Source organism: Phyllobates terribilis, unplaced genomic scaffold, assembly GCF_046119375.1.
Source record: "Phyllobates terribilis strain yellow unplaced genomic scaffold, ASM4611937v1 Scaffold_10__3_contigs__length_209671492, whole genome shotgun sequence".
Classification (NCBI taxonomy): Eukaryota; Metazoa; Chordata; class Amphibia; order Anura; family Dendrobatidae; genus Phyllobates; species Phyllobates terribilis.
This window is the reverse complement of record NW_027362770.1, coordinates 146,637,806-146,652,722: the sequence shown is the minus strand read 5'-3', so window position 1 is coordinate 146,652,722 and position 14,917 is coordinate 146,637,806. Positions and strand designations below refer to the sequence as shown.

The 14,917-nt window shown below is 46.5% G+C and overlaps 1 protein-coding gene across 5 annotated transcripts in view; it reads left to right on the top strand.

The window, feature by feature from the left end:
* The window catches only part of ANKS1B (ankyrin repeat and sterile alpha motif domain containing 1B), a 158,698-nt gene that overhangs the window by 82,265 nt on the left and 61,516 nt on the right, over window positions 1-14,917 (top strand). For 3 of the 5 annotated variants that reach the window (XM_073649897.1, XM_073649896.1, XM_073649900.1), the window contains exon 3: window positions 11,324-11,473. In XM_073649897.1, coding sequence (XP_073505998.1) covers window positions 11,324-11,473 — 150 coding nt within the window. The remainder of the gene's footprint in view (window positions 1-11,323; window positions 11,474-14,917) is intronic. The other 2 variants (XM_073649899.1, XM_073649901.1) reach the window with 1 other exon arrangement.

The following is a 14,917-nucleotide window of genomic DNA, read 5'->3' as shown; positions in this document are numbered from 1 at the left end:
TGGAACATATGTTTCTTGTGGAGATATGCCACTTAACCCCATTCGAGTAAATAGGACTGAGGTGCAGTACCAGACAAAGCCTATGGATAAGAGTGGCGCTATTTCTAGAAAAATCAGCCCCCCCTTTTTTTCTAATTCTGGAAATCTCTTTAGCTTCTCCATCACAGATTGATCCATGACTTAAGATAATAAATGGCAACGTAGATTATGACATTTCTTACATTTTTATCACTTTTGCCAAACTTTTAGAAATTCTCCTTTAGAAGAATAGGGAGTGTAGAGCGCTAAACCCTTTTTTTTTTTCATAAGCCATACCCCTTTCCACTTACACTACCCACCCCTGAAAAGTTGTTTATTGGCAGACGACACCCATTTCTCCCTCCTTCCCACCCCTGAAAATGCAGTTTGCAGGCACCACTCCCCTATACATCCTATTCTCACCCCCTGCATGGATTTCATTTTTTGAGGAGCAGGGACATTACTATTAGTGCAGGGGTTGGTGTCGGACTTGGACCCTGGAGCCTCGGGGGCCCAAAATGTCCCTTTGGCCCATTTGAAAAGACCATTACTATTAAAAATTGCATTTATTGGGGGCCCTTTTGGAGCTTTTGCATTGGGGTTCACAAGATTCAAATTATGCCACTGTCCAGGAGGCTTCTATGGGGGAGATTTGCCAACTTTCCCTAAGTTCGGGGAAAGTTTCCCCTTTTTTTCAGGTTCGTACAGACATTTCAGGAGAGTTGCCAAGCCAAGCATGATTTATATATATATATACTGTACAGACCAAAAATTTGGACACACCTTCTCATTTAAAGATTTTTCTGTATTTTCATGACTATGAAAAATGTACATTCACACTGAAGCCATCAAAACTATGAATTAACACATGTGGAATTATATACTTAACAAAAAAGTGTGAAACAACTGAAAATATGTCTTATATTCTAGGTTCTTCAAAGTAGCCACCTTTTGCTTTGATGACTGCTTTGCACACTCTTGGCATTCTCTTGATGAGCTTCAAGAGGTAGTCACCGGAAATGGTTTTCACTTCACAGGTGTGCCCTGTCAGGTTTAATAAGTGGGATTTCTTGCCTTATAAATGGGGTTGGGACCATCAGTTGTGTTGTGCAGAGGTCTGGTGGACATGACGCGCCCCCTGGGCCGTGTGTGTGTGGGGATACCCGGAACCGGACCTTTTGTGGATGCTGGGGGTTGTAGTCTCCGTCGCGGCGACCCGGTCCGTGCCCAGGGCGGTCAAACCAAATGGCAGTCTATATGCTGAATGTCCGACTACGCCACCCGTGGATTGCGGTCAGAGTGAACCGCCGCTGCAGGGCAGACCGCTGAGGCTGGTGTTGTGGGTGCAGCAGAGGGTAGTGTAACTACCCACGGGAGGAGTATAGCCTCAGGGCAGCGAGTGCGGATGTTGGGGGTGATGGTGCGCGGGAGCAGCAGTAACGACACAAGAGTCCTGTAATGCAGTCCAGGGTATTTACTCACAGTTCTTTATCCACGTTACTCCAGCTGGTCATAACGTCCCACGTCGCACTGTGCTCACCAGGTGAGGGGCTCGGCCTACTCCCAGATAACTTTGGATCATTTCACAGGACCCCCTTTGTGTGTCCTTCTCTGGCCTGTCATACCCCACCAGTGACCCCGTTTCTGTCCGGCTGCCTTGGGCCTTCTCGGGTAAACGTTGGTGCCGTTTCCCTGACCCTATGTGGTGCCTTCCTAGTGGGTGTAGCGAGGGGCTGCGCCACATAAAATGTCACAGCCCCCGGTTTCTAGCTGAGGGTAGTTCCCCGCCTCCACTAGTTTCGGGGACCGGTCTCCCCCTTTGGCCTGACCCCCTACGCAGGTAGATTCGGGCGTGCGGTGGCGACTCGCCGGTCCACACCCCTGGGGTCCCTTCGTTCCTTGTTCCTGGAGCCTCCTCCGCTCCTCTTCCTTCCTTCTCCTTCCTCCAGGCTCCGGCCTCTCCCAGGCCTGCCTGCGGAGCAGAGCTCGGTCTGAGCCTCTGCTCCCTGTCCTCTCCTCTGACTGAACTGACCTTCTTCTCTCTGTCTCTAAGATGGTGCCCACCTTTTATACCTCCCTCTAAGTGCACCCAGGAACTGCCCTCTCCCTCCTATGCACTACAGGGTCCCCCCTTCCTCGGTGTTCCCTCCCCCCACTCCAGCCAGGGACAGGGATTGTCGTGCTGTACTTGGAGCATATCGGTCGCCCTGCCCCCCGGAAATGTGGTGTAATGCATGCAGGTGTCAGGGTCCTGATCCACACTCCATCCTTATCTGGAAGTGAGATATCGTACATCTGGTTGAGATGCAATACCTCTGTAGCGACCAAACCCTCAAGGCACTACATTCCCCCCTGGTAAACCACAGCACGTCCGCGGGCTGGAACAGAGCAAAAGACAGTGCACATTAGGACATGCAAAAATATATATATATTTTTTTTTTTAACTGCCAACTGCATATCACTTCCCTTTATGGGAAACATTTTCTCTTTTCACCAATATATAAAACATTCCTTTTAGTAGAAAACATATAAAACATCATCAGCAGCATATCAACGGCGAAGTCTCTTTTCAATTGGTCACAGTTCTTTCTGCGACCAGGTGTCCATTCTTCTTAAGGTGCAAACTTGGCAAAACTTTTGAACATGAGGGACCCGTTTGCAAACCCTCAACGTAGGCCCTGGGCGTGGCTGCAGGGCATAGGTGATCCCGCCATTGGACCACGTCTTCCGCCACGCCAAACGGGTTTTGGTTTTGAGGTCTGTTGTTGCAACGTTTATAAAACCAATAGAGGGCACTTTAGGAAGTGCAACTATTTACATGGATTGGCTGCTCCCAGTCCTCAGCCGGATAGTTCACAGAGGGTTGGCTGCTCCCAGTCCTCAGCCGGATGTTACTGACCCGTTTCCGGGTAACTTTTATCAAATAAAACAGGTAACAGTCCCCAGCCGGGACGAACTTTTAGCAACTTTGTCTTTTCTTACCCTGACGGATAACTATATACAATCAGGCTGTCGCTCATTAATAGCGATGTCCTCCTTGTGGACGCTCCTTCTCCTCGCCGTACTCTTCAGACCTGTCCGGGTCCTCTGGGTAGTAGGGTTTAGGGTAGTGTTCTTCCTCTACCCGCTGGACATTGAGGGCGTACCACCCTTGCAGTCCTCGATGTCCGGTGTATGTTACCCGATCTCCCGGGAACAGCTCCTGTTTCGGGTGACCCGCTGGCAGTTGACCCTCCACATCTCTCCTGTCAACATAGAGGTCTGTGGCTGTGGTGGGGTCCTGGATGATCCCCCACCCCTTCTCTTGATGGAACTTAACCACGGTCCCAGTCATTTTTGGACCGCGTGCAGCTTGGGGGTTTCGGCGGGTCCGCATTTTCTCCTCCGCGCTCCGGGCCTGCAGCTGCTCCCTCCTCTGGCGCCGCGTCTGCTCCTCCTTCTCCAGCTGCCTTATTTCCTGCTGGCAGAATTCCTGCCTGCGAGCTGCGGCCGCCCGCGTCTCCTGCGAAAACCCCATTAGGTCCTCCCCGGTCTGGTCCCACTCTATCTGGACCTCTTCCTCCGGGAGCTGGGGAATGGTGACTGGCTGTGGAGCGGGCAGGAGCGGAGCAAGCGGGGCCTCGGCCCCTGCGGACAGGTCCCTCCGGAGACAAGGGTGAACCCTTCCGCTTGGAAGGGGGACCGGCTCTCCATCGGGTCCGGCGAGCTGGCTGTATAAATCAGTCCCTAGGGGTGGCAGTGTTGGGACCGGGGGCGCACGCTGCTGGAAGGCGCCTGGGGAAATCAGGCCTTGCGACCGGGCCTGGAGCGGGCCGCTTCCGACCGCACCCGGGGTCAGGGGGCACTGCCTGGGGCTTGATCCGGCGACTGTGCTCACGGCTTGGGGCCTGTGTGCCGGCGGCGGGAGCGGTGGAGGCACAACAACTCCTGGGACGTCTGGCTCCTCAACGGGGTCCAGAGGCAGGTTTTTAGCATCAGGGCTGGTGGCAGGGATGTCCCCCTTACCTGCTTCCAGGGCTGCGCTGCTCTCGGCTTCTGGCCTCCGTTCCTCGTCCTCAGGGGCTGGCTCGCTGGCCGGTGCTGGTGGTGTCACTCGCTGCTGGGCCGCAACCCACTGGGCCATCTCCTCTCTCCATCCCGCTACAGCCTCCCACTGCGCCTGGACCATCCTCCGGTCCAGATCTTCCAGCGCAGTCCGAAGGAACTCCGGGTCTTCTCCAGGAAACTGAGCCATCAGCTCCGTGAGGCTGCACGGGACCGCCTCGGCCTGCAGCTGGCCACCCGTCAGGGTGCTGGAGTCGGTGCTGCTCGCCATCTCCGGGTGTGGTCTGCCGAGACTAATCCAAACCACACCCTGCCCCCTGGTTTTCTTCTCCTTCCGCACCTGTTGGGGGTGGTCCCTGGGCAACCTGCTGACAATCACTCTCAGGGGCAGCCCCCCCACGTTGATGGACATCTCTACAGCCGCACTCAAGGCTGTTGGGGGTGGGCTCCTTCTTTGGTGCCATTCTGGGACCTGGCCCACGATGGGAGGTGGCTTCTTGTTGTCTTTTGGCGTAGTCTCCGTGGCGGCGACCCGGTCCGTGCCCAGGGCGGTCAAACCAAATGGCAGTCTATATGCTGAATGTCCGACTACGCCACCCGTGGATTGTGGTCAGAGTGAACCGCCGCTGCAGGGCAGACCACTGAGGCTGGTATAGTGGGTGCAGCAGAGGGTAGTATAACTCCCCACGGGAGGAGTATAGCCTCAGGGCAGCGAGTGCGGATGTTGGGGGTGATGGTGCGCGGGAGCAGCAGTAACGACACAGAGTCCTGTACTGCAGTCCAGGGTATTTACTCACAGTTCTTTATCCACGTTACTCCAGCTGGTCATAACGTCCCACGTCGCACTGTGCTCACCAGGTGAGGGGCTCGGCCTACTCCCAGATAACTTTGGATCGTTTCACAGGACCCCCTTTGTGTGTCCTTTCTCTGGCCTGTCATACCCCACTAGTGACCTCGTTTCTGTCCAGCTGCCTCGGGCCTTCTCGGGTAAACGTTGGTGCCGTTTCCCTGACCCTATGTGGTGCCTTCCTAGCGGGTGTAGCGAGGGGCTGCGCCACATAAAATGTCACAGCCTCCGGTTTCTAGCTGAGGGTAGTTCCCCGCCTCCACTAGTTTCGGGGACCGGTCTACCCCTTTGGCCTGACCCCCCTACGCAGGTAGATTCGGGCGTGCGGTGGCGACTCGCCGGTTCACACCCCTGAGGTCCCTTCGTTCCTTGTTCCTGGAGCCTCCTCCACTCCTCTTCCTTCCTTCGCCTTCCTCCAGGCTCCGGCCTCTCCCAGGCCTGCCTGCGGAGCAGAGCTCGGTCTGAGCCTCGGCTCCCTGTCCTCTCCTCTGACTGAACTGACCTTCTTCTCTCTGTCTCTAAGATGGTGCCCACCTTTTATACCTCCCTCTAAGTGCACCCAGGAACTGCCCTCTCCCTCCTATGCACTACAGGGTCCCCCCTTCCTCGGTGTTCCCTCCCCCCACTCCAGCCAGGGACAGGGACTGTCGTGCTCTTCTTGGAGCATATCGGTCGCTCTGCCCCCCGGAAATGTGGTGTAATGCATGCAGGTGCCAGGGTCCTGATCCACACTCCATCCTTACCTGGAAGTGAGATATCGTACATCTGGTTGAGATGCAATACCTCTGTAGCGACCGAACCCTCGGGGCGCTACAGATACACAGCTGATAGTCCTACTGAATAGACTGTTAGCTGCTTTTTTTCTTGCCATAATACAAATTCTAAGTAAAGAAAAATGAGTGGCCATCATTATTTTAAGAAATGAAGGTTCGTCAGTCCGAAAAATTGGGCAAACTTTGAAAGTGTCCCCAAGTGCAGTTGCAAAAACCATCAAGCGCTACAAAGAAACTGGCTCACATGAGGACCGCCCCAGGAAAGGAAGACCAAGAGTCACCTCTGCTTCTGAGGATAAGTTTATCCGAGTCACCAGCCTCAGAAATCACAGATTGACAGCAGCTCAGATTAGAGACCAGGTCAATGCCACACAGAGTTCTAGCAGCAGACACATCTCTTCAACAACTGTTAAGAGGAGACTTTGTGCAGCAGGCCTTCATGGTAAAATAGCTGCTAGGAAACCACTGCTAAGGACAGGCAACAAGCAGAAGAGACTTGTTTGGGCTAAAGAACACAAGGAATGGACATTAGACCAGTGGAAATCTGTGCTTTGGTCTGATGAGTCCAAATTTGAGATCTTTGGTTCCAACCACCGTGTCTTTGTGCAACGCAGAAAAGGTGAACGGATGGACTCTACATGCCTGGTTCCCACCGTGAAGCATGGAGGAGGAGCTGTGATGGTGTGGGGGTGCTTTGCTGGTGACACTGTTGGGGATTTATTCAAAATTGAAGGCATACTGAACCAGCATGGCTACCACAGCATCTTACAGCGGCATGCTATTCCATCCGGTTTGCGTTTAGTTGGACCATCATTTATTTTTCAACAGGACAATGACCCCAAACACACCTCCAGGCTGTGTAAGGGCTATTTGACCAAGAAGGAGAGTGATGGGGTGCTACGCCTGATGACCTGGCCTCCACAGTCACCAGACCTGAACCCAATCGAGATGGTTTGGGGTGAGCTGGACCGCAGAGTGAAGGCAAAAGTGCCAACAAGTGCTAAGCACCTCTGGGAACTCCTTCAAGATTGTTGGAAGACCATTTCCGATGACTACCTCTTGAAGCTCATCAAGAGAATGCCAAGAGTGTGCAAAGCAGTCATCAAAGCAAAAGGTGGCTACTTTGAAGAACCTAGAATATAAGACATATTTTCAGTTGTTTCACACTTTTTTGTTAAGTATATAATTCCACATGTGTTAATTCATAGTTTTGATGCCTTCAGTGTGAATGTACAATTTTCATAGTCATGAAAATACAGAAAAATCTTTAAATGAGAAGGTGTATCCAAACTTTTGGTCTGCACTGTATATATATATATATATATATATATATATATATATATATATATACTGCTCAAAACTCATGAAATATTCTCATTCAATACTTTGTTCTGTACAGAAGTTGCTCAGGTAGTGCAGCTCATCCAGGATGGCACATCAATGTGAGCTGTGGCGAGAAGGTTTGCTGTGTCTTGTCAGCGTAGTGTCCAGAGGCTGGAGGCGCTACCAGGAGACAGGCCAGTACACCAGGAGACATGGAGGGGGCTGTAGGAGGGCAACAACCCAGCAGCAGGACCACTACCTCCGCCTTTGTGCAAGGAGGAACAGGAGGAGCACTGCCAGAGCCCTGCAAAATGACCTCCAGCAGGCCACAAATGTACATGTGTCTGCACAAACGGTTAGAAACCAACTCCATGAGGGTGGTATGAGGGCCCGACGTCCACAGATGGGGGTTGTGCTCACAGCCCAACACCATGCAGGACGCTTGGCATTTGCCACAGAACACCAGGATTGGCAAAGTCGCCACTAGCGCCCTGTGCTCTTCACAGATGAAAGCAGGTTCACACTGAGTACATGTGACAGACGTGACAGAATCTGGAGACACCGTGGAGAGCGATCTGCTGCCTGCAACATCCTTCAGCATGACCGGTTTGGCAGTGGGTCAGTAATGGTGTGGGGTGGCATTTCTTTGGAGGGCCGCACAGCCCTCCGTGTGCTCGCCAGAGGTAGCCTGGCTGCCATTAGGTACCGAGATGAGATCCTCAGACCCCTTGTGAGACCATATGCTGGTGTGGTTGGCCCTGGGTTCCTCCTAATGCAGGACAATGCCAGACCTCATGTGGCTGGAGTGTGTCAGCAGTTCCTGCAAGATGAAGGCATTGAAGCTATGGACTGGCCCGCCCGTTCCCCAGACCTGAATCCGATTGAGCACATCTGGGACATCATGTCTCGCTCCATCCTCCAACGTCACGTTGCACCACCACAACTGTCCAGGAGTTGGCGGATGCTTTAGTCCAGGTCTGGGAGGAGATCCCACAGGAGACCATCCGCAACCTCATCAGGAGCATGCCCAGGCATTGTAGGGAGGTCATACAGGCACATGGAGGCCACACACAATACTGAGCCTCATTTTGACTTGTTTTAAGGACATTACATCAAAGTTGGATGAGCCTGTAGTGTGTTTTTCCACTTTAATTTTGGGGGTGACTCCAAATCCAGGCCTCCATTGGTTAATAAATTTGATTTCCATTGATGATTTTTGTGTGATTTTGTTGTCAGCACATTCAACTTTGTACAGAACAAAGTATTCAATGAGAATATTTCATTCATTCAGATCTAGGATGTGTTATCTCTTTATTTTTTTGAGCAGTGTATATATACGAAAATATCCTAATATTTTGGTAAGTGAGTGAGAACACTAGCAGCCTGGGTGGAAGGATTCTTTACAGTTAGAGCACTGTATAGGTAGAGTGCTACTTTAATTTTTTTTACTAGCTACAAATTTAACACTCAGCAGAATAGTATAGTTATTTTCTAAGAGACGCCTGACGGCTATTTTCCCGCTTGCTTCAGGCCATTAAGCTTAACATACCTGGATCTCGGGTAGATTCTGCTTTCTAAGATATTTTTCTGATAATTATTTGGTGCACTGAGGATATTTGCAGATCTACGGTATAATTAATGGCTTCAGTTGTCATTTTGTTTTGCTTTTATGTGTAAATGAGATAAACTCCTCCTTGCCCCTGATCACACTGCTGTGTAATTATTCTCCGCTCGCTGGAATGCTATGCACATCTCATTGTCTGATCGTTTCCTGTTGAATGCTAATGCCTAGGATGGCATAACTGTAGAGAATGCTTACGGTGCATGCCCCTATTTGCTGCTTCACTGCAATTGTTTCAGAAAGCCCAGCAATAACCATGTGCTTACATGCGTGTAAGCGCATTTAATATTAATGCCTAGAAGGTCTAATGGGAATAGATTGGAGGCATGATATAACTGGCCAAGGGAAGGGAGCGGCGAGAGCACCCATTACAGCGCTCTTGCAAATTAGATTACCAGCAAGGACATTGTTTATGTCTACTATAGCATGTATCTTCTAAACCATTAGGAAAATTGAGTTTAAAAGTTTTTTTTCTAAAACAGCGCCTCTCTTATTCATAGGTTGTGTCTGGTATTGCAACTCTTCCTCATTCACTTTAATGAGGATGAGATGCGGTACTATTGAAAGGCCAAGGGTGGCGCTGTTTCTGGGAAATAAATTAAAGAGGTTGTTCAAGCTTTGTTCACTCTGTGACTGCTGACTTGTGAATCCTCTAGCTTCGGTTCCGGCGCCAGAAGCGGGCGGTCATATGACAGCACGTATCCGATTTACATACTTCCGGCCACATTCCGACTAGACTTGTCCAGCCTCGCTCAATCCACTTGTATTGAGTGAGGCCTCACATGTCTAGTCGGCATGTGACCGCATGTATGCAAATCATGACCCGCCACCCTCGCCAGAGAATCCGGACAGCACGCACACTGCACAATGTGAGGATTCACAAGTCTGCAGTCACAAACAACCCCTTTAAACACCTATTTTTAATCTTGGACATCTTTATTAAAGAAAGACAAGTAGGTCTTCCCATTAGTGAAAACCAGCTGGGTCATATTTTGTCTGAACTGGAAAGAATCTTCAAAATGTGGGTTGTATGGTGGAAAAATACTATTATGTAGTCAGGAATTGGATAGTACATAGCACGCAGTACTGACTATGAAGAAAAGTAAGGTTTCTGAGGTACAAAATGGATAAAGCAGAAGATAATACAAAACAAAAGTGTTAGAGTAGGTCTTCTGCAGATTCACTACTTTTACTGTAAAGAATCAATTTCATGCACAACCTCCCTGAGTTGCAGCAGATGAGAAAATACCCATTTACAGATAGGCACTGATTCAGAGATAGACTGTAGAACAGTGTCCTTTTTTTCCAAGAGGAAGGCAATGCTTGTTACCACTGTCCCTAATGTCTATGGTTGAAGAAAAGTAATTGTTCCACAATTTGCTAATTTTAGCATAAAGAACCCTTTTCAATATTAATCATAATCTCTCCTTTGACTCATGGTAGAAATTCTTTAGTTTTACTGCTTTTACCCTAAAAAATCCTTTCCTATATTGATAATAATCTTCACATTGGTGCATACTAGACATTCCCTGGATTTACTTCTTTTGCTGCAAAGATCCCTTTCCTATATTGATAATAATCTTCCCATGATTGCCATTCCACAGATTTACTTCGATTACCACAAATATTCCTTTCCTATATTGATAATAATCTACCCCCTTTTCCCAATTTTGACTCAGGGTAAAAAAAAAAGTGATTTCCCCAACATCTACTGACTTCACCATAAAGAACCGTTTCCTATTTTAATTATAATTTTCCCCTAATGGTTGACATCCTTCATATTTACTGCTTTTACCATAAAAAACCCCTTTCCTATATTGATGATAATCTTCCCTTGATTGACAGTCCACGTATCTGCTTCTTTTACCACAAAGATCCCATTCTTATATTGATAATAATCTTCCCCCTATTCCTAACTTTGACTCAGGGTGAAATTACCCCAACATTTACTGACTTTACCGTAAAGAACCCTTTCCTATTTTAATTATAATTTTCCCCTAACGATTAATATTCCTCATATTTACTGCTTTTACCATAAAAAAACCTCTTTCCTATACTGATAATAATCTTTCCCCAGTTCTCAATTTTGACTCAGGGCAAAAGAAAAATAATTACCCCGACATTTACTGACTTCACCGTAAAGAAACCTTTCCTATTTTAATTAGAATTTTCCCCTAATAGTTGCCATTCTTCTTATTTCCTATACTGATAATAATCTTCCCCCTATTCCTAACTTTGACTCAGGTTGAAAAAAAAATTACCCCAACATTTACTGCCTTCACCATAAAGAACCCTTTCCTATTTTAATTATAGTTTTCCCTTAACGGTTGACATTCCTCATATTTACTGTTTTTACCATGAAAAAAACTCTTTCCCTTATTGATAATAATCTTCCCATGATTGAAATCAATGGATTTACTTCTTTTACTGCAAAGAATCCTTTCCTATATTTATGATAATCTTTGCAATTTTTCAAGAATATCCTGTTTTTTTGGATGAAAAGCTTTACAATCTTTCATTTACTGCATGAAGCGTTCTGTACGTGTCTTCAACAACCTGTTGGTCGTCAACTTGTCGTGGAACTGTGGTCCGTACGTGGATTCTAAATGTCTGGGTCCGCAGCTGTCCTGTGGTGTTCCGTGTAAAAAAAACTTTAAGTATTGTATAATGGACTAAACTGAAACTTGTTACTTTTAGAGTAAATATGATTTTCAGACAGGAGATTGGGGAGATCAACCTTCTATCAGCCTGCGAGCCCCCAATGAAGCCACGGGCTCTATACCCTTTCAGTACTGGCAGCATCATCCAGAAAAGCTCATCTTCCAAGCCTGTGACTACAAAGCATACGTAAGTATTTTCACATCATCTGCTTTTTTTCTCTTCTCCTTAGCAGGAACCTTAACACTTAATGTTCTATAGGTCTTCCGCAACTTTTTTTAAGTTCATAATGACTATAGTAAATTAATTTTGCAGCTCTACGTACAATAGGTAAGTTTTGGCTTCCAAAGATTCTTTTCATTTCATGCATTATTCCTGGAAAAAAAAAAGTTTCTTTAGGTGGTTTAATACTGAACTACAAAAAAAAAAAAAAGTGCATTACCTATAGTGAGTCTTTTTTCCGGTCTCATGAATATCTAGTTTTTGGTAAAACCATCAAAATTTGACGTTTTCATTGTTTCTCTTATTCCAGTTTTGCATTTTTTTTTATCCCAAAACCTAAAAAATACATAATTTTTTAGATTTTTTTGAGTGTCTACTAACACTCTTTCAGTGAACGCTATTTAATTAACATTTAATTTAATGAATTAATGTTTAGATTTAATCAAGGTAGGTGATCAATGGTTGATGTTTATTCCTTATCTGTTGTGTTTTTGCTAGAAATAGGTAAGAATCCTTCCCGGAACCACTAATCTGTAAGTGGAATTGTGGGTAATTTTATTTACAAAGGGTAACTTTGCAGGGACTCTGCTATGTAATCTTAAATCAGCATGATGTAGAGGTTGAGACCCTGATTCCAGTGATGTCTCACTTGCTGCTCTGCTTGTTGTCATTTTTATAGAAATCCCTGTTTTCTCTGCTGCAAATGTAATGCTGAGCCCTGTTTAATCCCGCCCACTCCACTGATTTTATTGAAACAGCAACACACCGCCTAGTAAGTGATGCATCACTGGAATCAGGGTCTCTGCCCCTACATTATTTAGATAGCAAAAACCTGCAGACAGATTCACTTTTAAGGAGCAACATTAGGGTTTACCAGTAATTCCTAAACTGTGAAGTGGGTCGTACTGGTGTCCACTTAATCGTTTGTGAGGTGCAAATACTTTTCTCGCATAATACCAACATGATTGACTCTTTTTGAGCTTACTTTATGTGATAATGGTTCCACGAGACTTATAAATTAAAGCAGCTTTTATTGGACTGACTCACCTTAAATGGGTTTTCCGGTTTGATGCAATTTGTGTTAAGCAAAACTAAAGAAACGGTGCTTTACTCACCCTCCCCAGGCCAAGCTCAGAGTCTCCGCCACTGCTCCAGGTGTCTGTTATTGTCTGCAGCCTTGACGTCACGTGGACAGCGCTGCTTGAATTGACGGCTTGTGCCGCTGAGATCGTGGATTGTCTGCAGTGCTTTTGACATGCTGTAGACTATAATAGACATTGGGAACAGAGGCGGAGACTCAGTGCTGGACCCGAGGAGGGTGAGTAAAGCACATATGTGTTACTATAGTCATAGAACAGGTGGTTTTCCAAAATGGGAAAACCCCTTTAAGGGGGTCAGCTGAGTTTGGAGTGTTAATAAGAGACCAGCTGTGTATAAAGTGTTATCGGCAATGCTCTGCGAGAACACGCAAATTCGCTCTGCCCTGGAAAAAAAAGAAAAATTTCGTTAATATCACATATTGGCGTTTGCTGCCCCTTAAGTCGGTGTCTGAGCCTTTAAGGAGCCTCGCAAAACAATTAGCTAGTCAGCATCAGGAGCATCTCATTCTGCCAACCAAACCTTGCATGATGCTAATGAGGGGCATGTAGCCCGAAACAGTTGTCTATACATCCGAGCCTGGAAAGCCTAATAATCCATCAAAGGGTTGGATATTGACTTCCAATAGGCGGAGTAGTTTTCTTTCCTTCCGGGAAAGAGCTAATTTGCAAAAAAAAAATAATGGATTAAAAAAAAATTGTGCAAATTGGTTTGAAGTGTTTTGGACTACAACCAATAAAGAGGAGCAGTTTCTGCTGGTAAGAACTCAATAGAAGATTTAGAAGTCGTGTTGTAGACCATCGGTGGTCTACAAGTTAAGGTTATGCCCAAAAGCATATTTCTTTAACCATGGGATAGAAGATGAAGAAAATACATCAATACGAGAGCAGTATATTATAGAGCAGGAGAGCCTGATTCCTGGGATGTGTCACTTACTGGGCTGTGTGCTGTAGTTTCAATACAATCAGTGTTTTATCACTGCCTAACTAGGTGTCATGTGCTCAGCAGTCCAGCTAATCTGTGTAACCCCGCTCCCACCACTGATTGGCAGTTTGCTGACAGTGTACACATGAAGCTGCCAATCAGTGGTGTGGGCGGGGTTATACACAGCTCAGCATTCTGATCACTGCTACATCTGCAGCAGAGAAAACAGGGATTCTATCAAAACTGCACCAAGCAGCCCAGTAAGTGACACATCGCTGGAATAATGGTCCCACCTTTTTCTTAATATGTAAATGAGCTGTAAAAGATCTATGAACCAGACATAGAGAATCCGCCTCCAGAGCTTATTTTAGATTAAAGGACATATTAGAAGTGTGAGACATGTAGATCAGGAGAGCAGACTGTCAGTCATTACATGTCTCACATTAGTAACTCCTCCCTTTGTTTACAATAATCTTTGGAGGCGGATTCTCAGGGAAGATCTATGTCCGGCCCATAGATCTTAACAGCTCATTTACATATTAAGAAAAACATGGATTTCTCTGGAATAAGACATCGGATCGTGGATATCAAGGTACCATATTATTCAGCTTTCTATGACCTACATGCCCTTATAGACGGCTTAGGAGGATTGATCCCACTGAGATTCCCTTTAATTGATTCTGAAACGTTATTGCAAATTCTTATTTTACGTACAATGATAACACTCAAGTTTCTCTTTAATACCAGAAACCAATCTCTTTTTTTTTTAAAGGCAATGATCCGGTGTCCTATTCATATGTTCATCAGTGCAGAAGTGCATTCAGTAAATCTAGGACACATGAGAAGGTTTTTAAGAACCTTTGATTTAGTGAAGGCAAACGTCAAGTGTTGTTCCCCGAGACGTACAGGGCCCTATCTGAGATTTAAAGCCTGGGCTTTAATATTTTAGATTTAGAGCTCACTTGACAAATCCTATCATGAATTAAAGGGGGCTGTGCCACCATCACAACAATTGCTGATCATTGGGGGTTCCCACTGCTAGAACCCCCATTGACCCTAAGTATGGGGATTTAATGTCCCCCTTTTGAATTGTGCATTAGTCCTTTCAAAGTCTATGTGACCAATGGTGATGGTTATGCACTATACTTGTATACTTCCCCCTGCAAAAGGACCCTCATTCTCATAATTGTTGGGGGTTCCATTGTTGAGACATCCAGTATTTAGCAAATTATGTGGATAGATAACTAGTAGTGATTGTGGACTAACCCCTTTAAGCAGGAGGTCAATACAGTTAGGGCCTGTTTTAAACCAGGGTTTAGAAAACCCATTTGAAGGGGTTGTCCACACCTGAGAACATTTGTTTTTACTTAAATGCATGGAATTGGTGCT